This window comes from Poecilia latipinna, unplaced genomic scaffold, assembly GCF_001443285.1.
Source record: "Poecilia latipinna isolate Pla-1442-1.1 unplaced genomic scaffold, P_latipinna-1.0 Scaffold1532, whole genome shotgun sequence".
Taxonomy (NCBI): domain Eukaryota; kingdom Metazoa; phylum Chordata; class Actinopteri; order Cyprinodontiformes; family Poeciliidae; genus Poecilia; species Poecilia latipinna.
Window position 1 is genome coordinate 85,785 of NW_015114148.1, and position 26,595 is coordinate 112,379.

A 26,595-nucleotide genomic window follows, 5' to 3' on the forward strand; every position below is an offset into this window, starting at 1 on the left:
GACTCCCTTCTGGAAACTGCATTTCAAGTGACTTTCTTTGTGTCTCTGTGTGGATGACACATTTCACATGCAGCAATCTGACTTACTAAGGCTTCATTCTAGTGCATATTTTCTCCAAAAAACACATTTCTTGAGCACATCATCCACAGTCCACCAGGAAAGCTTTAGCAACATAGTTTGAAGTTTTGAAAAACTGGCAACAATTCAGTTGAAACATAATGCGACCCAAAAACGTGCCTGCATTCTTCAACAAGAGCTGTAGGGGAAGGTCTGGCAGGAATAAAACCAGCCACACTGAAGTAGGAGGAAAAATGCGATAAAAACCAACCACAGACAAAACGCTTAGGAATGTGGTACCATGTGGAAACCAGCAACACGAGATCTCACATCTGTCTTTTAGTGGAGAAGCAAATGTTGAGCAACTGAAAATACTGGATCAGAATATGATTTCCTTAACTTTCAGAAGAGCAAACTCACTGACAAATAGATGAATAAAACTTTAGATGATCCTGCGAAGCCTTGAGGAACAGGACTTGATCCGGAAGTTCAGAAAACTCATAACTGTCACTACCTGGTTTCTTCAGGTTGAAGCCCCATAAACAACTGGGTGCTAATGCCCAAATGAATCTTTTCTCCAGCAAACGAACTGCTTCATTCACAAAGAAATAATGTAAGACTGTTCACAATAAGGTCAGATGTTTTCAAAGTCCTTCGATGAAACAAAGTCTAGCTGGTTGCAATACTAAATTCAATTTTAACTTAGTTGCCAAGTCTAAACAGCAAATACACAGAAAACTAATGGAAAATGTCCTTTTATTAAACACTAGTCGGTGTTAATTTTTACTTCAGGGTCAGGTTTAGAAAAGAAAAAAACTTCAGCCAAATGTTTTCACATATAACCTAGACAGCGCTTTGAAAAAGTATTTGCAGAGGTGTGAAATAATTAATCGTATTAGTCGTGATGAATTGATTATTGAAATTATCGTCAACCAATTTAGAAATTGAAGAAAGATTAACTGGAGTGCACCGACTCAAAAAAAGGCCAGCTACCTAAAGAATGATATATTTAAAGCCATAATTAAGCCAAAACTGTAAAGAAAATATGGATAAAAAGATAAAAACAACAACAACAAAAAAAAACAGGTAGATGTTTTACCTGGTTCAAATTCTGCAAAATAAATAAAGTCTGAGTAAGCACTTTGTGTTATTCATTTATTAATCAGCTAATCCAAAATATAATCACCATATCAGTCCTACAGTTCTGTATTGATGCTAAGTCAAGCAGAAGAACTGATCTTTTCACATGTTGATGTTAGAAGTGTTGTGTTGGCTGTAGATGCATGTTTTGTTACAAATCACACATTCACTAAAGGAATCCTGTAATTTAAATTTAGGCAATTAAATGTCTATTTTCAAATTTATGAAAGGAATTGAATTATTGTTGTATTTGCATATTCTAATGTATTATTACTAAGACTGCATAAGAAAGGCTTTGATGAAAAATCTGCATAATGTACCAATTCTTTATCCAATTAATTGTCAGAATGATAGATTAATTGATAGCAAAAAAAAACAAAAAAACAGTAATAGCTCTACTTGTAATTTGAAAATAAAAAAACAACATGCATGTAAAGCCAAAAGTGATTAGTATAGGTATTGTGTGAAAATGTTATCAGTTTGTCACCATCAGTGTTACAATCACCGTTGGTAGCAGTAGTATTTGTGGAGTTTTTTATCATTTTATCACACTTAGAAAGTCTTCAGTATTAAATATGTGGCATGAATAAATTACAGCCTGCAGCCCGAACACACAATGAACACTGCATTCACTGTGCTGTTATTAGAGAAGATGGTATTGTAAGCGGCTTTAATTAGCTTTATGCTATTTGAAGTTCAGAGCGCTTTATATCTAGATAAGGATGTTATTATAAAAGGTTTGCAGTATTGATGCTATAAATAGAGCCATAGACCATCATGTTATTGTTTTAGCCATTCTGTTCGGTGTAATCAGAGCCTCTGTTGTAATGTTAGCAATCACAGCTAAGCAGTTAAGAGATGAACTAGAGTAACTGCATGTTAGTGAGTTCCAAACAGAAGTGTCCTGCTGCTGCTGTAGTTTCCCTCAGCATTTAGTGGAAACAAAACATCTTCAGAAAGTCTTCCTTCTGCACTTGGAAAGTCCAAAGTTCTCTCTGATAGTTTCCATATCTCTGCTCCGAGAATGTATGTGTAGACCGAAGTGTGGGGACATTAAAGGCCGTCACTCAGCCACAGAGGTGATGGGGGAAAGAAAGGTGAACTGAATTATAACTTCATGTCCACATTTCTCAACAGCAATTAGGTATACGGCTCATTCCACAGTGTAGTAAATAACTCATCTGAAACAACTTTAAGTTGGCTAAAATGCTGCACAGTGTTTGGTACTGTGTGTGAGGGTTCCCTCTGATGTAGAAAAACATTTTCTATAAAAGTTACATTTATCAGGTTTAATGATACACCATCCATATACTTACACTGCAACTAGGATATAAAATAAATACAACAGAAAATGTTAAATGTTTTGTTGGCAGATTACTTGTTGCCACCAGCAGCCTGGGATGGTGAGTTTGTCCTGGCAGCCACAGGAAGGAGACAGAGAGAGGTTTACTCAGACAGCACCATGCTGAGGAACCAAGCTAACCTGTGAGCCGACTCTTTAAACATCACATACTCTTCTGGTGCTGTAAAATCCTGTCTGAAGCCCAAAGTACTTCTGAAATTTAGCTACTAATTTGTTTGTTTGTTTGTTTACCTCCTGCAGGTTACTGTTCAAGCAAAATAAGTTACCTGACTTAGCTAACAGCTTGCTCTCTGAATGTCAGCGAGGAAGAAACCATGAAGAGGGGTGAGGCTGATAGAACAGAAGGAAATGTGAGGAGGAGGAGGAGGAGGAGGAGGAAGAAAGATGAGGCCTGTGCTGCTGAAGTTCAGAAGATGCAGAACACCATGCATGGAGAACAGTGTGCGCTTACAGTCTGCATTACCAGCAGCAGTCTGATGTTATTACTACTGTAATCTGCTTGTCAAAACAATATCAACTAACTGTCTGCAGCCTCCTTTTTCCTTAAGCGGGCTGAATCATTTGGATTGAAAATCTGCCTCCCCTTTTCACGGTTTCCTCTGCTTTGGTCAGGGGAAACGGGGACCAACTGGTTATGTCTTTGTGAGATCTTTACACAGAAATGCTAAAAATTTACTGGAAGCAGTTCATATGATTACATATGATTACTCATCTGGAAGCAAAACTCTGTAAACACCTCCTCTGAAACTTCTCCACATTCTGACAGTACAAAGTACAACATAAATGAAATGAAATGGAAAAAAAAAGGCTTTACAAAAATGACGCTTAAAAGTGTGAAACACATTTGTATTAAGTTGACACTGAAGAACCTTGTTTCATTCCATTGACAGCTGGGAGTCTTTTAGGGCATGTCTGCACCATCTTTACTCATTCCTCTTTGCAAAACAGATACAGAGCATCTCCAATCACTTTTCAAGTCATGTCACAAAATCTCAATTAGATTTAGGTTTGGACACAGGCTAGCTCACCCTTCCACATGAATATAAAGTCTTAGGATGTATTCCCACCAGTTCTGTTTAATCTGCTGTAGTTGAAGTCTAGTTGATTTGCCCACAAAGTCTGGTTTGTTTGAGCAGGTGTGAATGGATAGCTGAACTCTGATGCGGAGCAAAAAAGCAAACTGTGGTCTGCCCGAAACCTATTCTCTGTTCGATTGAAGTGAACTCTGGTGTGGTTACAACCAAAACAAACGCACACCTGAGGTTTCCGACCAGGTTCTTTGTATTTTTGTGTTTCTTGGTAGTCGTAAATCTGACGCACAAGCAACATCCACAAACAGCGATGGACGGCATAGCCATTTTCTTAACCCACTGGAGGTTAATTTTTGCTTCAAAAAACAATATGATGGAATGCTGTGAAAGATTACTGTTGAGTTCAAATTGTGCTAAAAGCAGCCTAAAATAGCGTATGAATGATAAACATGTAGCAGCAGCAGACGTCCCCAACGCTAACGTCTGCGTCCACAGAGTATTTAGCACTATGTACCAAGCTGATGGTAGAATAATCTATGTAACAGATTCAAATCAACAAATACTTTTGTTGTTGAGCTGATACATCTAGTCAATAAATTTGCAGCAAAAGAAGTTTTAAATTGAAAATGTTGCTTTTTTTCCTCGATATGTATAGTTTTCAATTAAAATACAATTAATTGCGGTTAATTACAAACCCTGAAATTAACTTGATTAAAATTTTTTAATTGAGTCCCACCACTAAAAATAACTTATGAAATTTATTTTAAAAACGTTTATAAACTAAACGTTAAATTCCCTTATGAAAACCTAGACACTTTCTCAACTTACTATATACTGAATATGATGTGGAAATTAAATAGTGGAAATAAGTTATGAGCACAAGCATGAGGTTTCCAATCTCTTCTCCAAAATGTAAAAATGCTTCAGTGGTGACCGTCCATACTGTGAACAAAGCCTCATGTATTGTTTGCCCTATTGAGTTTTGACATTTTCTGTATAATTTGTACTTTTAACTACAAATTAGAACTAGAATCAACAGCCAATGATGGTTAATAACAATATAACAACCAGAAAATACAATCCCCAGCAGCCCTTGCTGTGCCAGCCTAAAATGTCAGAATGTTTTAATGCCTTAGTAACTTTTTTTCTCAACAAAGTCTAGCAGCACATTAAAAAAGAGAAAAACAATTGAATTAAATAATGTGCAATTAGAGGCTGAAAGATCATCACACAGAGACAGTGATCCAATGATTGTTCTGCGAGTCAGTGTGAGTGTGTGTGTGTGTGTGTGTGTATTATAAAGAGAGATTAAAAAAAGGGGCCAGCAAGAAGTCAGACAGTTCAGCTGACCTGCTGGTGAAAACCTCCTGTCAGACACATGGCAAACATCAGCAACAATATCAGGGCATAGCTCTGTCTGAAGACACTCTGAAACTGAATCAAAACGTAAGTCTGTGATGGCAGAGGCCTCCTGTAATACATGAGTCCTTTAAATAAGCTCAATTGATTATATGATGATCTCAAACTATTGTATAGGAAAAGATTCAAATGCCTCAACAGATTTAACAAATTAAAATGTAAGCATATGGGTGGAGCCAGTGGGAAGATTTAGGTCGCATTCACATCAGCCCCGTTTAGACCGCTTTTATTCAACTCCGGTCCTTTTGGCTACAAAGTCTGGTTGGTTTGGGGATGCGGAATCGAACTCTGATGTGGACCAAAAAAGCAAACTCTGGTCCACTTAAAAATCCAGGTCTGGGCTTGGATGAAGTCAACACTTCTACGGTTTGAATGGACATATTAATGCCAAGTGGACCGGAGACCGCTTCAAAACCAAGAAGTTAACAGCGCAGGGCATTGTGGGTAAATGTAATCAAAAAAATAAAACACATGAGTCTAGCGATAAAAAGGAGAAATGGTTCATGGGCTTTGGCCAAAGAGAAAAGAGAAATCCTACAATCGCTAAGATCTCATCCCACCCCATTTTTGCTTACATTTCATGAAGAAGAAAGTTGCGCTCAGTGACTTCTTCAGAGGTTTCTATGTCATTTCCTTCAGTGGTTCTTGGTGCAGCGCCACCACAGGTGAGGAGGCGAAAAGGTTTGGATGGTTCGACACGGTCCAATGTGAAAGAGAACCACAGCAGCTAAAAGTGGAACAAATGTTGCATGTTTGGTCCCCAATCGAACAGAGTCTATGGGACTATCAGGGATGAAAGCACCCAGAGAAACAGGGTAGGAATTCAGCATCTATAGATCAGAAAATACATATTTAATACCACTCAGGAATCAAAAATGTGTTTCCTCTCGAAATACACAAAGTATTGAAAATAAAACACCAAGATGAAGGTCAGGAAAGTGATGACGATAATGATGCGGTGAGTCGCAGTTTGAAGTGAGTGAACCGGCTCAGCCTCAGTCTGGCTATGTGCAGATTCCTTCCTGCTGGTAACCAGACAGTTAATGCCAGGGAAAACTTCCTTCTGTGAATAATGAGGGCATGCACACTTACTCTGTTTGGCCCTGAAACAAGAATCAGGCTAATGGCCATCTATGGAGACTGCGCTCACTCAGCTGGGGCCTCTAACATTGTTATTGCTCAATAAACTTCACATCTGAGATGGGCTGACCTTAGACGCTTTGGTAAAGGAATCAGGGGTGTCTGGTTTAGTTTGCACACTGTAAACGTTGCTTTATCTGCAGCTAGCAGGCTGCGTTCTGAGATGCAGGTTTGAAAGCAGATTTAGCTGACAGCCAGGAGGAAGAGCACGCTAGCTGCTTGCTAATTTGGACTAGGAGCCTTCCTTCTACCAGCAAAAAGGAAATGCCATCCCTCTAAGCTTCAGCTGTCAGGAACCTGTGTGGCTGGACAAAAAAAAAAAAAAAAAAAAAAAAAAAAAACACTTTATATAATCTAAAAGAGGAAAAACTCCCATTCTGACTGGCTGCTGCCTTGGGAGGCCACAGGACAACAGGAAGCAGCTTAGGAATGACACAAAACTTTATCTAAAGATGAGCTTCTGTCTTGAGTTCAGATTGGATTTCTGCATACAACACAACCCACTCATCAAAACCCCGCAGCTGCCTCATTTCCTCTGTTGCCGTTTACAGTTTCCTGCTGCTCTCCAGATCTCAGTCATGAGCAAAAAGAGAAAAAAAAAGAAAAACTGTTACATTCTCAGCCACACCTGGCAATCCAGAGCGCACTTGGCTGTAAAACGCAGCACTTTTGCAGATGTGATGGGTGGCGGGGGCGCCCGTGTCCCTGTGCCTTATAACGCCTGGGTTTTCACGTTGAGCCGCCGTGTGTGTGCGTGTGTGTGTGTTTGTGCGTGTGCATTTCGGTGATAGCTTGTGCATTGATGTGTGTTGAGCAAAAAGAGAAGGAAGATGAGCGAATAGAGGGCGCTTTGTTTGCTCCGACTCGCTCGTCCTTCTCCTGCTGCCCAGATAGAGGCCTGCTGAGTTCACAGCCTGCTGCCCACCACACTGGGCCCACACACACGCGCACGCACACACTTCTACACAGAACCCTGTCTGCTGCCACTGCCGTTGCCATGGGAACCCCTGGGCACGGTGCCGTGATCAACAAGGCCCGGAGCTGCTGGGGCGCCATGGCAGCGACCTGGCTGGCACACACACACACACACACACACACACACACACACACACACACACACACACAAGTATGCTGTGGCACAGAGAAAGATGGAAAGGGACAGACTTGAAAAGGCTGGAAGGAGGAAGAGTTCTCAGTAATGAGGAGACAGAAAGAGTTGGTCGAAAAGGAAGAAATGATGCAACAAACACACGCTGAGTTCTGCGACGTCTAGACGGTGGTGAAACCCAGGCCAATCCGGATGGATGTGCTACAGCCGCCGCCGAGGCGGCGCTCTGCTACAGTCGGCCAGCCCTCTCTGTGGAAACAAGTGAACTAGTTTAGTTGTGATTAACCCCAAGAAGAGGGCTGCCCACTTGTGCGTGTGCGTCTTCCACCCATTAGACAAGCAGCTCAGAGTCAGGGAAAGAGAAGGAGACGGTGAGGACAAAAAGGTAGGGTGGATGTAATGAGTGAGAAGAACGGAGAGACGGCGACAAAGAGTGGAGGAGAAGAAGAGAGCAAGCAAGCGAGCGAGGTGCCAGACGGGCTGTGGGGACTTAGGGCAACAAGAGAAAAAACAATTACAGCTCTGCAGCTCCGTCTCTTTCCCCCCTCCGTCTATCCAGACCTTCTTCTCGTGCTCACACAGCACAGGGGACACACACACAGCACCAGCTCTAGGCTGTCTGGATTACAGAACACACTGCCTCTGACTAGTTCTCGCTCGATGACAACACATCCATTTTGTCATTAGTGAACTAAAAAATGGAGCTGGATTCAGGGCGCCAAAGGATTTAGACTAACCAGCTGAAGGCTGTTGAAAATATTCAAAGAATTCTGCCATTATCATCTCAAGCTGTTATGATCCATCAGAGTGGAGTTAAAGCATTACTCTGATTACATAGTTTGCTACTCACATCCTAGGTGTACAAAGGAGTGTTACAGGTGTACAGGAGATCCTTCCATTCCAACTCAAGAACCATCAACCCGATAAGTGTTTATATCCTTGTTGTTGCAGATTTATTTATTTTTTGTCATTTATTGTATATAGTTTTTTTTTTTTAATGTTCATATATTAGTGATGGGACTCAAACATTTTCAGTGGAGGGTCTCTGACTAATTGATATTAATCCTGTTTTTTAGTCAAAAACCACATCTCAACCAAATAAAGTTTTGCTACATTGTTGAATAAATAGACATATGAGCTCAATAACAAAGATATTTTATTGTTTTTAATCTGTTATTTAGGTTATTCATCCATAAGATTGGTGCAAAGTTTTACTCTAATCATTCAGCTTTCCAGAGTTTCAGAATCCCTGCTCATTCATGGAACTTCTTCAGAAATGTGGACTGATGATGTTAGCATTGGGAGACGTTTATGCTGCTGTTACATTGAGATGCTATTTTAAGCTTAAATAGATTCACTTTAGCACAACTAGAAAATTGAAAAAAGCAAAAAATGAACCATCAGTACACCAAGAAAAGTAGCTTCATCATCCATGGCTGTTGTCTTTGAGTGACTGGTGTGTCAAACTTGAGTACCATAAACAAGCAAATTTAGAAGGTTCTGGTAGTTTAAACATTAAAAAAAAAAGAAGTGATCAATCACATCAACATTTTTAATTCGTCAAAATACGTGTAGTTAATTAATCCAGATGAACATGTTAAAGTCCTGGCCCGAGGAAGTTTCTGTGTTCTGTGTTTCTGTTTAAAAATTGCTAAAAGCAATTAATTATGTTAAAATGTTCAATTAACTTGGTTTTTTAAGCAAAAATTGGGCCAGTGAAAGGGCCTTTGTCATTCATTGCTTTGTTTGCAGATGCTCCTTGTGCGTCAGATTTACGGGTGTACCAGAAACATAAACAAAGGTTCCAGCTTGAAACATTTTATGTAAAAAAAACAAACAAAAAAACAAAAAAAAAAACAAATGCAATCGATTGCATTAAAATTTTAGTAACACTTTATTTAAAGGGGGTTGAATAAGACTGACATGACACTGTCATAAACATGACATATCACATGTCATGAACATGAATAAGTCTTCATGAATATTTATGACTGTTGTCATAAAGCGTCATTCGGTAAATTATGACACTTTTAATACAAAGTTGACATTATTTAAAATGTCTTTGTTATGACAACTTGACATTAACCAAGAAATACGCTTTATGACAACAGTCATAAATATTCATGAAGGCTTATTGATGTTCATGACAGGAGTTATGTCATGTTTATGAAAGTGTCATGACAGTCTTATTCAACCCCCTTCAAATAAAGTGTTACCAAACTTTTTAATCTAAGTAATTAGTGAATCGAAATAAATATGCTAAATTTCCAGCCATATCAAATACACATTCACATTTTGTACATTTTTGAATTAACCTACTCTGTTGCACATTCCTGTGGACTGGAATACAGAACTACACAGTAATTTGAAATATTTCCCAAGTTACTTACAGTATTTTGCTTCTTATTGAGTTTTCATACGTCTTTGTGTGAATCTACTTGCTCTTGTTGCCTGTCGCAGAAATTTCCACATGAGGGACAATAATATTTCTATTCTCAGATTCCAACAGACCAGCTCGGCCATTTTATCCACCACATGAATCCCTCATTCTGCATACCAGCACGTCGTCTCTTCTACCCCTTTCTCAAACAAAGCTGAACTTTGATTACTGCTGATGGGGCCCATAATGATCAGACCAAACGCTGAGGCGGCAATAAATGGTTACTTTGGCTGGTGAGGAGGCCTGACGTAGTCGTATCATCTCCAGTTGCATGAATATAACATTAATAAGACAGGGAAAAGGCTAGGCTGTGATAACATATCATGAATATTACAGTGTCGTCTAATATTATCAATATTCCAGTGCTGTAATATTCATGAAGAGCTGTAAAAGGGGAGAGGGGGGCAGTATTAAAGAATTCATTGGCTGAGCTGTCACATGCTCTTGGTCTGCAGTTTCTCAGGTGAATGTGTGACTGGTGGACATGATCAGAGCCAGACAGGAGAGTGTCTGAAACACCAACCCCCCCCCATCCCACTCCTCTGCCATGAAGCCAGACTGACTGCACTCTGAATGTCTGAACCAGACTGGAGGGTCAGACTGATGTCAGGGTCAAAGTGCACACGCGCTAGTGTGCGTGTGTATGTGTGCGTGTGTGTGTGTAGGATGGTAATCAGGGTCAGCTGGGGTCGCTGTGCAGGAGGGCGTTGGAGGAGAATGTGTGTGTTTACAATTAGAGCTCTGTATGCAGCAGGATGGCGAGCTGCTGAAATGTAAACCGCAGTCTGATGGAACATAAAGCTGTTTAGTAATTGGAGACAATTCATCTTCTCTGTGTGCAGAAAGTTCCATCAGCTGCAGGAAGAGTAGACTGGTCTCTCCTACTGGAGGCACTGAGTCACATTTTGGACTGCTGCTCATTTCACCACTCCGTACTTATGCGGTTCTGGTTGCTTTCCACCCAAAAAACATCCAACTATGTCGCAATGAGCAATTATTCAATTAATCAATTAATAGCTTGAAAATTTTCCATTCTTATGACTAATATTTTTTTGATGGGCAATTTCATTTACGGAGTCGTCCGATTAGTTTTTTTTATTTTTTTTTTTATGATTTTGGTTTTGTGTGTGTGTGTGTTTTTGGTTGTTTTTAAAAAAATTTAAATTAAAAGATTTTCTGTGAAAACCACGTGTCACTTCCAAATTGTGCACAACTCCGAGTCGGCCAATCATATGAAGTCCCAACTGAATTTTGTTGTTGTAAAGAATCAAAGCTCCAGGGGTGTGAATACGTTTGTAAGAAAGTTTAATCATCTACATTTGGTGGACAGTTTTCTTTGGACTGTTTGAGCTCACGAGTTTTACATCTAAGATAAACTTCAGAGGAGTGGCTAAGTATCAGGCCTAGTCAAGCTGCAGAGCTCCTGTATTTTTGCAGTGTTGCTGCTGGTGAAGGCCAAATGTGAAATTATGATCTGGCAGAACAGAACCAAAAAGAGAGGGGAAAAAAAGAAAAAAGCTAAGCGACACAAAAATAATTTGAAAGCGGCAGCCAATAGCAGCCAGACTGGCACAGAGGCAGAGAGAATTAGCCATGGAAATAGAGAACATAACTCAGACTGGAGGGAGACGGAGAGATTGGCAGAGAGGGGAGACAGGAAGAACGATTGAGGGCGGAGAGAGTGAGGTGCATGGAGGCTGAGGTTCCATGCACCCACTATGCATGCAGGCTTCATGCCTCCTTCCTCAAGATGACGAGGAACTGTGGAAGCAGGAGGAAAAGAGTGGGATGTTGTATCTTCTAACAGGCACATGTTCGTTCTGTGAAACAGGAACCCCTCCAGCCCCCCCTCCATTCCTCTCCAGTTACCACACACCTCCACTCTCGGATTCATGGCGCAACTCTGAAACAGGTTTTCAACATCAGGGGGGTGAGCAGACACCTCACAGACGTAGGCTGCATGCTGCATATGTGCTGCAAACCCTGGGTGGCTGCTGTGAGTGGCTGAAGCTAGACGGCAGGAGAGGCTGTGGGTGGAACATGGGAACGGACCAGAGCCGAGCCGTCTCCTGGAGTAACGGGGAGGTACTGGGATCACACCAGACAGGCTGCTGCTGGGACAGCGGGGGGAGTTTAAACCAGCTTTAACTAAAGCTACATGATCAGGTATTAACTAAGGCTGTCAACTTTAACGCATGAGATTAATCACACGTTAATAGTACATAGCGCAGTGAAATCAAACTACCTATCTTGACCTAAAAGCCTCTCTCCATCAGAGGGTTATCTAGTTCACAGTAGCTATACACACACAGAGTGACTAACTACAGCAAAAGATGAAACTTTTCCATGACAGCAGCAAAGGCTGAATATTTTTCAACTTTCTCATGTTGCGTCGCTAGCCCTCGTGTGCATATCTATGTGTACGAGCTCAAAGTTGCATGAATTAGGCTGGACGCCGGGCTGGATGAGGACAGAAGAGTTACCTCATCGCACAAGTTCTGTAGGAAATGAATGGAGGGGCATTTCTAAATGAATGTTTAAAACTAAATTACTTCCTTTAAACCTTCCTGAATACAAAAACCCTGGACAACTGAGAACATTCAGACATGTTTGGTCAATTAAACATTTTTAGAAAACGTGCACACAGTGGCAGTTTTTTATATGGGCAGTTGCCCAGGGCAGCATCAGAAAGGGGTGGGGCCAAACTTTGACCTTCGTTGAAAAAGGTTTGAATATGAACTGTTTGAAACAGTTCAGAAAGATCGGTTTTTGTGGTTCTAGTTACTCCAAAAGCTAACATGACTTCGTTAATAAACAGGAATCTGTTTTTTTGTATTTCATATTTCTTTTAAGATGATGTTACTTATCTGTAAAAAAAAAAAAAAAAAAAAAATTCTTGCTGTACACGATGAAAAAGTGTCTATATGCATCAACCACCTATGCTTGCACTTTGGACACCCATCCCCTAAACACGACAGTTAAAGTCATCAGCTTTAGTTCACAATCAGCACAAAGCCACGAGAGAAACTTTGATACATTTTCAACATCCAGAATTTATCGTTAGGAAATGAAAAGTTTTAGGTGTCAGAAAAAAATCCCACATTCCCATTAGTTGTAATAACTCTACCATGATACACGCAAAGGTTTTATTTTTGCATCCTTGTCTACAACGTTCCTAACTTCCATTTTAAAGAAAGACGGCCCCTCAGCCGCAGCATATGCTTGTGTGGCAGTTTTTCAGCTATGACTCACTGTCACACTGGCTTTCTCTCCTCCAACGGGGACCGTCTCTCTGACTCTCTATTTTAGTCTGTCCTCTTTCTCTCTCATTATGTCTGTCCCTCTCTGTGTTTGTCACACTCCTCTCACTCTATTCCATCTGCATTTTTTTGGTTCAACCCATCTATCCTTCCCTTTCATCATCCATTGCTCTTCTCCTCCTCCTCCTCTTCTTTCCCTTTCAGCCTCTTCTGTATCCCACCTCTTCTCTTTTCCATTCACTATATATACACACACTTTTGTCATTATTTCTGCCTCTCTCACTTTGAATCCCACCTCCTCCTCCGTCTCCCACTTCTTCCTCCTCTCCCAGTCCCTCCAACTCGGAGATGAAGGGGTGTAAACATGTCTTCCACATGCGGTCTCATTGTGCTGAGCCAACAGAGCAAAACAACCACGCTTAAGTTGCTCAATAGGCTTCGGCAGATGACTAGAACCTCCTCGTCCTGCCGTTAGTCGCTCTTGCTTTTTTTTTTTTTTTTTTTGCGGCCCCTTCGGGTTGAGATGCATAACAACCATGAAGCAATGCCTGGCAGGCAGGATTAGGCAGGAGCGGGACAGAGGCAGAAAGGAGGGGAAGGAACAGAAAAAGAAAGCAAGAGCAAAAAGACAGTGAAAGTGAAGCGGGGATAAAGAGTCTGGGAGGAAAGCAGAAAAGAGGGAGTAGTGTGCAAGTGCTAAGTTCTACAAAGCAAGATTAAGGAATGTATAAGTAGGAGAGGGAAGGGGGGAAAAAAATAGAAAAAGTTTTCCCCTCGCTGGAACACTTTGCCGTGACCGCAAGCTGAACTTTAGAGCGGTGCTGAGCAACAGCTGCCGACAACAGAGAGAACTGCACACACACACACACGCGCACGCGCACACAAAGAAGAAAAGGTAGACAGGCTGGCAAGACCTGGGGTGGGAGGGGTGAAGGAAGCACCCCACACTAATGATAGCGCTGGTTTCTTCACGTGTCGGGATGTTTTAGCGTTGTTGACAGCAACGATACACAGATGAAGCGTGCCAGCGGAACAGAGTGAGTTCAAAACAGAAGGGAAGACCGTTAGAAGGTGAAGAACAACTTGTGTCTTTCTGAGGAAAAAAAAAAAAGCAAACCTGGCACACTCCGGGGGAAAAAGAAAGAAAGAAAGAAAAGAGTCCACCCTGCCAGCCAGACGGTGCAGAAACATGGTGTAAGTGATGCCTCGGCAGCTGACAGCTTCACACAGCTGGCACCGGGGCAGGAACGAAGGGAATTTTACAGCCCCGATGCAGGAATTTACAAGTTGTATATAGGTCATGACATCACTGGCAGAGGGTTTGGTCATGCTGGTCTTTCAGCTGTATTTTGGCGAATGAAAGAATTCTGGAGGCACAAGTTTTGCTGCCCTGTGAAAAGGTGAGGAGAGAGATACTCCATAAAGTGTGAGGTGGGAAGGTAAACCGACCCGTCTGGTTCCGAACGCTTCCCAAACCTCCACAAGTACAAACTCACAGGAACAAAACCAAGACTAGGGGTGAGTTAGCAGCAGCCAGGGAGCACCAAACAGATGTATCGATCAGAAGATCTGCAGCAGGTTGGAGTGACTGCAGGAAAGCAGTTTGATGGAGTGTTCAGGTGGGCTGACCTTGATGCTGCCAAAGAAATCTGTCAACATCAATATTTTTACTCCACACACTGTTTTTAGATTCTCATCTTTATTTTCTTGAAATTTCTACCAGAAAAATCGCAGCTTCCTCTAAACGCTGTGTGTGCAGAGAGTCCTTCATCGCGTCTATGCCTTTAATTCAGTCAGGGGTTTGGTTCCAGTCGTCTGTGTTGCCGTTTCACAAAAAGCCTGCCAGATGTACCGTTTGATAGCTCTATAACGAGAGTGGGGATATAAAAGTCTGGAAGGTTTCATAACGACCCTCAGCAGCCCAGCGACCAGCATTAGAAGCAGCAGGAATGAACCCAGAGGTAGGATTCATGGCTTTAAGCTGCTGATGTAGACACATCAACTGCTCCCCTATTTTCTCCTGCATGTTGGGTTGATTAATTACCTGAACATATAGTGTCAATATGAAGACGTTGAGCAAAAAATCCTAAATGATACATACAGCTAAGTTACAGTTTCTTTTATTACACTTTAACTAAAACACTCATATTCTCTGGAGTTCCACTGAAACAGGCCACTTTAATATCTATATTAAGTAGCAATATTAACATGGGTACGGCCGCTGTTAGTTATTTTTTAACATATCGGCATCGGCCCGACAAAAATAGTAATAATACTACTAATAATAAGTAACAGTAGATATTTATCTCCATCTTATTGCTGTTTGTAAATATCTTTTGGGTAGAGGAGGGGCTGGTCATGTTTGGTCATGTGACAGTGATGCAATGCAGGATGTGGGATTTGTGTTGAACTGAAGGAAAGAGGTAAAGTAGGTGGGAGGTTGGAAGGTATAAATAAAACGGGTAAATATCAACCATCAGCCATAACTGCAATATTAACGTCAGATATCGGTATGGGCCAAAACGTTTCACATCAGTTCATTCCTAATATTAACATATGCCATCTGAATACCCAGCCTTTTCAAGATATTTAAGTTATAAATAAATGTCACTTCATTTTGCTGGATGCAAAGAGCAACATTAAACCAGTCAGTTTTTTGAAAACTAAGCACTGACAGTTACCATAATGTTAGCAATGTGATAGGGCAATCAGCAATGATCTTAGAGAAACAGCAGTTGTAGAGGGTTTTTAAAACTTTTCCAGCTTCACTATTGTACAGTGAGAATGACTACTGACAAGTAGAAAACATTCAAGACTGTAAAACGTCTCTGCTAATATCCCAGAAATGTTTACCCAACTCAGTCTGATGTTGGTATGGTTTTTCCACCCTGTTGGCAATTACTGTACACTGAGGGTGTTATCAGGTGTAGGTGTTGGCTCAGTCAAAGTCCACACCTCAACCTGTCACTGTGGTGGGACTGCAAGAGAGTCAAATGGCTGCAAAACTCAGTCAACTGAAGCAATGTTGTAAAGAACAGTAGACCAAAGTTCTTCTGCAGACACTAAGCAGATTACTCTCTGCAAAGGCCGTTTTGCAAGCAGTGGAATCGTGTTCTGGCCTTACTTGTTATGCTTTACCATGACTGGTGGATCTTTACCAAGTGTATTATTGTATTATTTTTATAACACTACTGTCCTCATCTGGGAATAACACAGAGAAAACCACTAAATGAAGGTTTTCTTGTTTTTTTATTTCTGGACTAGAGCCCAGAAGGCCCAGTTCCTCTTCAGTTCTTAACTGTCCACAATTCAGCATTTAGTTAGTTGTCTTTAAATTAGGGATGCACCCATCCACTGTTTTCATTTCTGATACTGATATTTGCAGTTTAGCATCAGTCAATACCTAAAAACAGTGGTGAATTCACTTAAAGCATGTCTTTCTTGACTTAAATGTACTGAATTACAAATTTATTGATAACCCTGCACCAGTACAGCACACTTAAATACACCAATAGCTTCACAAGCTTGGTCAAACATGTAAAAACAATACAACTTTAATCTGTTCAGTCAGAGCAACTAGAAGCGGAACAGCCAATGGAAAATAAATAATAAAGAAACTGAAAGGGACAAAAACAATAGGTTGACTACCTTAGTAAAAATAAACTAACATATCTTCTTTCATGTGATTGAAAAACTGCAACTAGGAATTCCAAATATAATGTAAAATAGATAAAGTATGATGTGCTCTACAATTAGACTGACTAGATCTGCCCTTATGAATTGAGCACATTGTCATATTTCTTCTTCAATATCAGGACTGCTCTAGATCTTAATATCAAACTGGTGCATCTCTGTTTTAAATGTCACTCAAGTATGATCCACACTGTAATACCTGTTGCCTTTATTTGTTTAAAGCAGAGAATTTTGGCTGGTGTCAAGAGGGCAGAGGTCAGATGGAGGCCATGCTTTAGCACTGACCTCAGGAGACACTTTAAAAACAACACTAATCCCTGGTTCATTGGCTGAATGTTGCTGCAGACTCTGCTGGAGTCCAACAGCGGAAATGTGATCCAGCTCCTTGATATTTAACCACACCGGTTCACGTTTGTGGTCTACTACGGGACGAAAGCTATCCCGACGGTAGTCGGTGAAGTCACCGTTCGGAATCCACACCCACTGCAGACACGGGTGTTTGTGATCCGCTGGGTTAATCTGGCTGACAGATGGGGCAGGCCGTGGGTAAGCAGAGGGTAAGCAGGGGCCGTGTACTGTAATAGTGCTGGGACGGGCACTGGGCCGGGCCAAGCCGGATGCTGTGACTATGACCTATATTAATAATTTACACACAGGATCTCCATGCTGCTCAGACTGGGAGCCCTAATTATCATTAGCAACACTAGCCAGAAGACACACATGCAAGCCTCCAGGAAGCTGTCAGAGAGGGACAAACCCTTCGCCGTCCCTTTCCTCGTCAAGATGTCCCACGCAAAACGACAGAGGAACTGCTACAAAATCTACAACTTCCTTTTACTCAGTGATCAATTATTTCCATGACAACCAGCTTCAGGGTGAACACTAAACTTGTTCCCCACATAACTTTCAAGTCGACATGATTACATAATCACACAGACGGAAAACAGTCAGTTTACCAGGGGCTGCTTTCAGGTGTGGATGCATCTGCAACCAGTACACCAGTCTGTATTTTTGGTGCTGTGTTGGTATACCGAGTATTCAGTGTCAGCACCGTTAACCCTGATGTTCTTTCCAAACATAATGCCGATCCGTAACACTTTGTATAACAAGCATCAGATGCACTTGCCAAGAGGGGAGGAAGAAGAAAAGACTGAGGTGGAAAGAAAGAAATACTGCATTATGGTTGGAGGTTGGGAGTCAGCACAGCAGGCTAGACTAGACCAGACAGCCTCTTATCTTCCTGACCCCCGTCTGAGTCTGTGTATGCATGTGTCCAACAGTGTGTCCCCCTATCCCCAAGCCAGACAATAGGGAAGGCCCTGTTCCTGATTGGGGTCAGCTGGTGGCTGCCGAAGGGTGGAGGAGGAGGTGGTAGCAGAGGGAGATGGGGGTGGGAGGTACATATCAGACACCACTGTCTGACTTGTGTGTCTGGACTTGGACGATGACAGACTTAAAAAAAAGAAAAAACACACACACACACACACACACACACACACACACACACACACACACACACACACACACACACACACACACACATACAGACAGCCAGCCATCTGAATTGCTAATGAAGAGAGAGGAGCGACTAGACAACAACAAGGCTGTGGTTTCTCTTCCTGTCTCCCACATTTGTCCTGAGCCACTTGACTCCCTGCCGTGTGGTTAAACTGGGTCAAATTCTGAAACAAATATATATTAGTGAGATTAATAACTACTCCAGTGCCTTTCTGTGGTTACTGCAGCATACCAACAGAGCGGAATTTATATCTTAGACAATCCCTTTCAGGTTTCAACCAGCTGACCCAAACTGTCAGCCTATGATCAAAGACATCTGGATAGGATGTTTAAGACTTCCAAGGGTCAAGCATGCATTTATCTACAAAATACTACAACCAGCGTTTCACTGAGAAGGAACTCCTGTAATGAGCTCAGCAGATGCGTAGTTCCACCAGGTGTTTGCTAATTGCTGCTGGCTAGTCTGAAGGAGCTTACTGGGGGAGTCGTAGAAGAGGGGGTGGTGCTCTGTGAGGTGGAAGATTNGAAACTTGGAAATTGCAGCTCTGAGGAGGAGCTTTGTCCTTAAAGGAGGTGCTAGGTCCATCCAGGCGTTTTGCATAGCTGAATGGTTGCCATGGAGATGATAGAATTTCTTAAACATGCATAAAAGAATTAAGCCAACAATCCTGGCATGTTTGTGGTGAGGGAATAAAATTATAACATTATGTAAATCTTAAAAATTGGCTGTTTTAAAAACATTTAAAACATTTTCTTTCCCCTTCACAATCATGTTATAATATACCAACTAAAGTTAAAGTTTGTTGTACTGTGGCATAATGTGAAAAGGTTTAAGGGGTATGAACACTTGTGCAAGGCACTCTGTTCTCACTATTAAGAAGTTGCTAAACCATCGGTCTTTCTGTCCGAGTCCAGTCACCCATATTGGGCTATTTGACTGTAAAGGACTCATGCAAAACATTTCCTTGGAAGTGATATGAAAATGGTTGGCTTTTGGTGCCTCTCTAAATTTTTTAAATGCTGCTTAAAACACTCGAGGTTCTGTACTGCTGTAATCACAGAGGCTTCCGAACCGTCCCCACCCCAGCGCCATGCCACTGGAATCTTTTCCATGTAAGCCCCCTAAAATCCAAGGAAAACCCTTCTAACCACTTGAAGAGACATGCTGTTATTCCTCTGTCTGGGTGTTCCAGCTCACATAAACAAACAGATTAACAGAAATGTGACAAACAGCGGGTGGTGCAGCATTTTTTTATTTATTTTTTTATCATTTGGAGCTTGCATTGTTTCATACGATGCACCATTAGTAATTTCAAAGCACGGAGGTTCGCCGAGGCTAATAAACACGCCAACCATTTCATTTGTCTGAATGCTGGGAAAAACTAATCAACAACAAGCAGGGGTGGGGGTGGGGGGAGCTGTCTTTGTACTGTCTGCCAGCATGTCTGCAGAGCAGCATCTTGTTTGACTGTAATAGCTCCAATCCAGGCCCACAAACATGGAGTCAGAAGAAAGGAGCTCTTTAACATCTCAGACAGTCCAACTGTGTGTAAATAGATGCTGACCGAGACATCAGACCTCTACACTCCCTCTACCTCCCCCCCACCTCCAACTTCCACCACCACCACCATCCTCCTCCAACAGCCATCAGTGTCGTTCTCGTCCTTGACGGATGGGCATGTCCTCAAACACACTACAAATACAAATCTGTCCCAGTCCCAAGGGCATTTTGGGAACTCAGGGAGTAGGTCTGGGCCATGGCTGAGAGTGTGTTGGGGGTGCAAAATCTAGACACAAAGGGAGTCCCAGCAGACAGTGATGACACTGGAGTGCTGAGCAGAGAGACCAGAGCTAACCAAGTGCAATTTCTTACATTGAATAGAGTTTAGGCATTGACTAAAGTTAGCCTGAATGGAAAAGTGAGAGTAGGTAAGCTCTGGTGGGGTTCAGAGCTGCCAGGGGTGTCACATCCAGTTCACAAAACACCAACTGACAGTACACAATATAGGAACGTCAAGTTTCTTCCTCTACATTTTTTGGAAAGCCAAACACCTGTATGAAAACACTACATAAGCATCAGCAGTGTTTATAGAAGTCGACCAGTTATTCACAAAACAGAAAAAAACTTGAAAATATCTACTTGAATTAAATCTAATGTAGTAGAACTGTACTGTAGAATCTGTGTTATATTGAACCATGATTGCAATATCACAATTCTAGGGGTCAGCTTGGATTATTTAGTAGGGTATCACACTTTTATGTTTGCCAGTTGGATATGCTATCTGCTCATACCTCATGTTAGCGGCTGATATCCTAAAGCTCATACAGAGAAGTGGGGATGCTGAGTCATGTTAAAGAAAAGAATCATTAAAATGAGGGTTAATTACTATTTCAGTAATATTTTTTTCTGCAATTGAGCATCCCTAGGATTGAGGTATACAAATATTTATCTTATTTTTGTGTTTTGTTTTGTTTTTTTCAAAAGAAATTACAGTTTCAACCAGCAAAAACTTTTCATCACTGTTCCTGTGACTCCAGATAAACTACAAGAGACTAGAGTTTTCTCTATCTGTATGGAGCATAGAATAACACAGTACTGTCCCCTCCCCACCTGTTGCTGCAAACTGCCAGTCAGTTGGCTCACAGAAGACTCCCAAATAACAGTTTTAGTCCAAAACAACACAGACTAGAACCTAGAAAAAGGCTTTACCCAACTCAGACTATTGGGAACTACTACTACTAACATTTGTTGTGTGTTTATTCTATTCTTTGTATTAGTTTATAAGATAAAACAATGACAACTAAATTGAATTAAAAATATTGTTAGAATCAAAATATTGTAATTTTTTTGTAACAGTGTGTAAAATATTTGCTTTGAATAAGAAACATTTAACCATGTTAATAATTTTTGTTTGAAACTTTTCTTTAAATACTGTGAAATAATGGATTTTTTTTTTTCAATTCATCTGGTATTTTCAGCATTGAGGTCTTCATTCAGTCAGAATCTGATCCCAGCCCATATACAATAAGCCCAAAGTTTTCAAACATAACATTAAAAACTAAATATTGATTTTACTCAAGTTAGAACGAAACAACTGTCACTTAAACTCTTTCTGTAAATAATCTCCCCGTCTTGAACATGTTTGCAGAAAAAAAAAAAAAGAATAAAAAGTCACAACTTCCTCAGGCCAACAGTGTGACTCTATGTAACCCCTGAGGACCCAGAAGTGTGGAACTGCGCACCACTACATCCTGATGTTTAACAAGGAACTCCTTATTGCTCAAATTTTATGAACTGCCAACTCATTGCAACAAGCCGTCCGCTCAGGAGATGTGGTGGATTATTTAAGGCTCCAGAGAGACCCACCAAATATGTGCAGAAATCCCCGTGTCCTCAAATTACTTAAAAGAGAAAGGAAATTTTTTTTCTGCAAAAAAACAACAAAAAAAAAAGTCAAAAGCTTCCCTTCACAAAAGGTGCAAAACTTTCCATTCATACCCAAAGTCATAATGAACTTCTCTTAAATAAAAGCTTACCTTAGCTTTAATTAATAATGAAACTGAATAAAAACTTGAGAAGTTACTTTTTTAAACGCACCCAATCAACCCAAACCACAGAGCAAGAATGTTCTCAGAGTACTGAAATGTAGCTTTCTGGCAGGAGACTACAGTAATAAATAGCTCAGGCTGTATGTATCTGGATGGAAATGTCTTATAATACCTCACTGAGTCTCAGGTGGATAATCTGATTGCTGCAGACTTAATGGTTCCATTTGCAGACACAAAGACAGTCATACGTCTAAGAAAGAAAAAAAAAAAAGGCTACCAGGACGCAGGGGGTGAAGGGTGACATGTGTTTACTATAACGCCTAAAGAGATGATGCTGGAAAAAATTTGAAATATGATTTGGTAGACTGCACAATATATTGTTAATTTATCATTAGCGTAACATGCATATCACAAAGAACTGCTAGCGCAGCAGTAACTGCTAGCTAATTATTCAAGTATTTGGCAATCAGCCCCACTATGCAATAATAGATGTTGTGTTTGTTGTTGAGATATAGATTTTGAACTGGTGAAGTCATTAAAGAATTATAACCAAGTGGTTTTATTGCCAAAACAACAATAAAACTCTCGTTTTTGAGATGATTTTTTTTTTCCAGTAGCAAGATGGACAACTCCTTACCTGAACTCTATGTATCCGATAACAGCATACCTGCAAGTTACATCAAATCAAATCTAAGACTTTTTAAGACCTTTAAATTAAATTTAAGACCAAAAAAACATAAATATTGGAGATGGATGGGAGATCCTACTGTATTACAGTCAAGCAAAGCAAAAGCAGTGACACTTCTGGGTTCTGTTTGTGGCCTTTGGCTGCAGCTTTGTGCTTCTCATGCTGCATGAGGTTGGTGGGCAACAGAAGTGAGCCAGTAATGAAACCTCATCCAGCCAACTAGCAATAAATTTACACTTTTGCCAAAAATGTATAAAAGCTAGCTATGTAGCTAGCAAGGGTATATTAGCAGCTAGTTAGTGGTAGCCTGAAGTAACCAAATCTATATACAATGTTTCGCCTCATAGAAAAGTCCTGTGAGAAAAACAACTACGTACAATACAGAAGATTAAATTGTCACGTGAGGACAACATTTATGACCTGACTATTTCAGGCCAACTTACGTTTTGTTAAGAATGCAAGACATTTTAGATACACAAATTCAAGACTTTCTAAGGATACTCAGACACCCTGAATAAACCCAAAGAAAGAAGATAAACACTAATTATTTACCACACAAGTCATATGACTGCAACACTCACCAACATTACTACTGCATGTGTCATACTTCAATAATATCAATGATGCAAAATATTACTGAGTGCTTTTACTTTTTATCTTAAGAAGATGTGAGAGCATTGTTACTTTCCTCACTAAAAATAGTCACAGTCTGAACTAGTGGTGCACAGATAAATCAGCCCCAATTTCCTTCATTTTGGGTGATCGACCGATACATAAATGTGAAGCCACTGCCAACTCAGCAACTTTCTTGTTATATTTAGCAACATTTCAAACAAACAAACAAAAAAAATTATAATAAAAAGAAAAAAATCAATGTTGGACAAAATTTCCATCTGCAGGCTTATTGATCATCATCAGATTTATAACTGATCTTCAATCAGAAAGAAAACTACAATCGGTGCACCCCTAGTTCCCTAGTTGTTTTCCACACAGAAAATGAACCCGTCATAACTGTCGACAATATGGTTTGGGTTTTACCACGCAGGACACTGAAACTGAACAAGTTTCAGTGTCCTCAACACAATCTGTTGAGCTGCACTACCCTGCTGCAAACTTTCTCCACCCAGAGCATTGAGTCAAATCCTACATTTCCTGAATGTCAGTTTACTTTTCCCTCCATCCCAGAGTCCACCAGGATCCACATTACAAAACAACCCTGCTGCACTGTGTTGAGTGTGACATTGCCTGATGGAAATGAAAGGGGCAATTTGCATTAGCTTTAAGTGAAACGCCCTCACAGCATTTCCCTGCAGGGTAACAGAAAGACAAGGCTGTAGAGTCACACAAGGCGATAGAATCAATTCTAGATTAAATGGCTTCAGAGTGGAAAATGTTTGCAGAACATGGGCTTGTAAACTCACCCTGTGGGCACCGGATGTTCACAAAACACAGCAGCCGGGCATCTAGTTAAAAGCCTTCCCCCCCATCTGACGAGTGAGTGCAAGTTAACAGCAGAGAAAGCGCGCCTACAACTGTTCCGACTTCGAGGCTCCATTACGTTACAACTACAATAAGAACGTAGCAACAGCGAGGGGAAGAACACTTGTTAAAGGGTTCCTGCCTTTCAAATCCTACATGAAAATCCCAACGTGTGGGACGGGGTTCGGTTCCTGGCCGTGACACGCCGTCTGAGCTGTGATCCTTCTGTGTTTGAGGTCTCTTTCAATTCCCCTCTTGTCGAAATAAAAGAGGGAATGCAAAAGCAAGACGGCTCACTCTGGTTTAAAGGAAGGAAGAGAAAAAAAGGGAGGGAGGAAAGAAGAAAAGGAAAAAAAGGAGAGAAGAGCCTGACTGTAGCTCTTTTCTTTAGCCAGATAAATCATCAAAGCATGAGCTGCATTATTCAGCCCTGCAGAGTCTGCATGACAACACAGCCGACAAACAAGAGCTCTTTTCAAACCAGACGGCCACTACAGTAGGGCAGAGCTATTTCCAACCACTTGTGAATGGAGCTCCCTCCGACTAGTGAGACGTTGGGGACGAGCAAACTTAGTGAAAAATCAGCCGCCTGTCGTTTATCTCTGAGAACACACACACACACACACACACGTGTGTTAACCCAAAATGCTGCAGGATTTGCTTTTCTGTTTCATGTTGGCACAGTAGTCAATCAACACAATCTTCATGAACCTCCCATCCTCCCATCCATCCATCCTCCCATCCATCCATCCATCCATCAATCCATCCATCCCTTGGTGAGCTAATTAGGCGCCCTGTTGTATCACATAGTCCAAGCCCGGCTATGTGTATTTTTCCTGGCTAGCATCACCGTGGAGCCACAGAATAGTGGAACACCGTCCTTTCTACCACACACACACACACACACACACACACACACACACACACACACACACAAGTAAGCAAACACACTTCTTGGTTACAATGTGGCGTCAGCACAACCACACTCAGCTGCCAGATCTAAATCTAATATCCTGTGTTCATCTCATGTTGCCCAGCTCTGGCCTCAGCACCTATGGAAATTACACATCACAGTAACTCTGTCCGTCTGTCTGTCTGTAGACTGTCAGTGGGTCTGTCTGTCTGTCTGTCTGTCAGTAAGTACATACGCCTGTCTGGCTTAGGAGGTGTCTGTGCCTCTCTGTTTATATCTTTGTCGGTACTTGTCTGGCTGACTGGTTATGAATCCACCCGCCTTGTCTGCTCTGTCTGCTATGTGGTCCTCTACTGTTTGTTTGTCTTTGTCTGTCAGTGAATCTGCCACACTGCCAACAAATACCCCCATCCCATGGCTGTCTGTCTGTCTGTCCCCTGTATTGCTAGCAGCCCTGTCTGCTCTCCTAAACGCCCCTGCCTCGGCCATAAAGAGGAACATCTGCAGTGGATCAAGCAGGCAGCCAGCAGCAGGGCAGAGCTGATAATGATAGTTTCTCTCTGGGCTACTCGGGAGAGCAGACAGACATAACATACCATTCCAGCGTTTCCTGTCTGCGCTGACAGGCAAACTATTTAACCCTCTGTGGTCATTCCTCCTCAGCATATGCGCTGCTGCTTGGAGGACAAGGAATACTTCTAGAAAACTACAATAAAACTATAGCAACTCGTTAAAGTAACCCCGAATGTTACTATTTCAACCATAAGCCAGCCATTACATGTTTAGAGCCTTTATTCTTCGACAGCGTCTTTAATATAGCAGACTATGTCACTTTCGTTGAAATACACGCATTGAAAACAGTAGGTTTGCATTAAGTTAGCGAAAAGTTTGCTCCAGACAGCGTAAACAAACTGCAGCTCCTTAAAGAGGACTTATAGGTTTAATGAGAGGAATTTTCAACCCACCGCGTAGCTGTTAAAGATTAAGTCTAACATGTTGTCCTTCTGTGGCTACACAAAACGCATTAAGCACTAAAGTCTCTCGGAAGCTTTTTAAGGTCAGGAGACCGTGAGAGGAGCAGCGAATGTTACTCACATATCTCCATTCCCTGTGGTTGGGAAGCGGTGCAGTTGCAGGAGCAGGTGACATTGGAGTTGCCAGGGCCGCCAGGGGCCGTTACGTTTTGCATGGGGCTGGGCAGACCGGGACACCGCTCCGGGGAGAGAGCCGCCGCCACCTCCGCCGCCGCCGTCGGGACACCCCGACGGAGAAACAACAGGAGGAAAAACTTCCAGGCAGCGGCAGCACGCAGTCTGCCGCTACGAGTAAACTCCCCCGACAGCCTTCGCACTTAGTGTCACACGTCTCGTCTCACGCCATGTTTCTTCCAGGGCGGCTCGGACGGAGAACTGGAGCTAAAATTCGGGTTCGAGCCATCGCTTAACGCATTCTGGCACCAGCTCTTCTTTCCCTTCCTCCGCTGCTGAGGGCAGCTGTCCTTCCTCTGTTAGTGCGGAGCAGACACAGAGGGTTCTGGCCCCGCCCACAACAGACAGATTTTCACTGGGACCAATCACATTTCTGCAAGGGAGGGACTCAATGGCTCAGAAGCCGCTACCTTCAAGTACTGAAAAGAAGTCAGAATTTTGACATAGTTAAGAAAAAGCATCCCTAAACAAAAAATAAAATAAAATCACTGCAGCATGACTCATTATGGCAAAGAATTTTTTTTTACATATATTTTTCATGTTTGCTTAGGTGATGAAAGATATATTTAAATAATAACTATTTAAGCAG

At 41.6% G+C, this 26,595-nt stretch overlaps 1 protein-coding gene across 1 annotated transcript in view; it reads right to left on the reverse strand.

The window, feature by feature from the left end:
• The window catches only part of ldlrad4b (low density lipoprotein receptor class A domain containing 4b), a 37,053-nt gene extending 10,701 nt beyond the window's left edge, over positions 1-26,352 (reverse strand). The window contains exon 1 of the mRNA XM_015058318.1: positions 25,894-26,352. Within this exon, the coding sequence (XP_014913804.1) occupies positions 25,894-25,987 (94 nt within the window). The 5' untranslated portion in view covers positions 25,988-26,352. The remainder of the gene's footprint in view (positions 1-25,893) is intronic.
• Between the last annotated feature and the right edge of the window lie 243 nt (positions 26,353-26,595).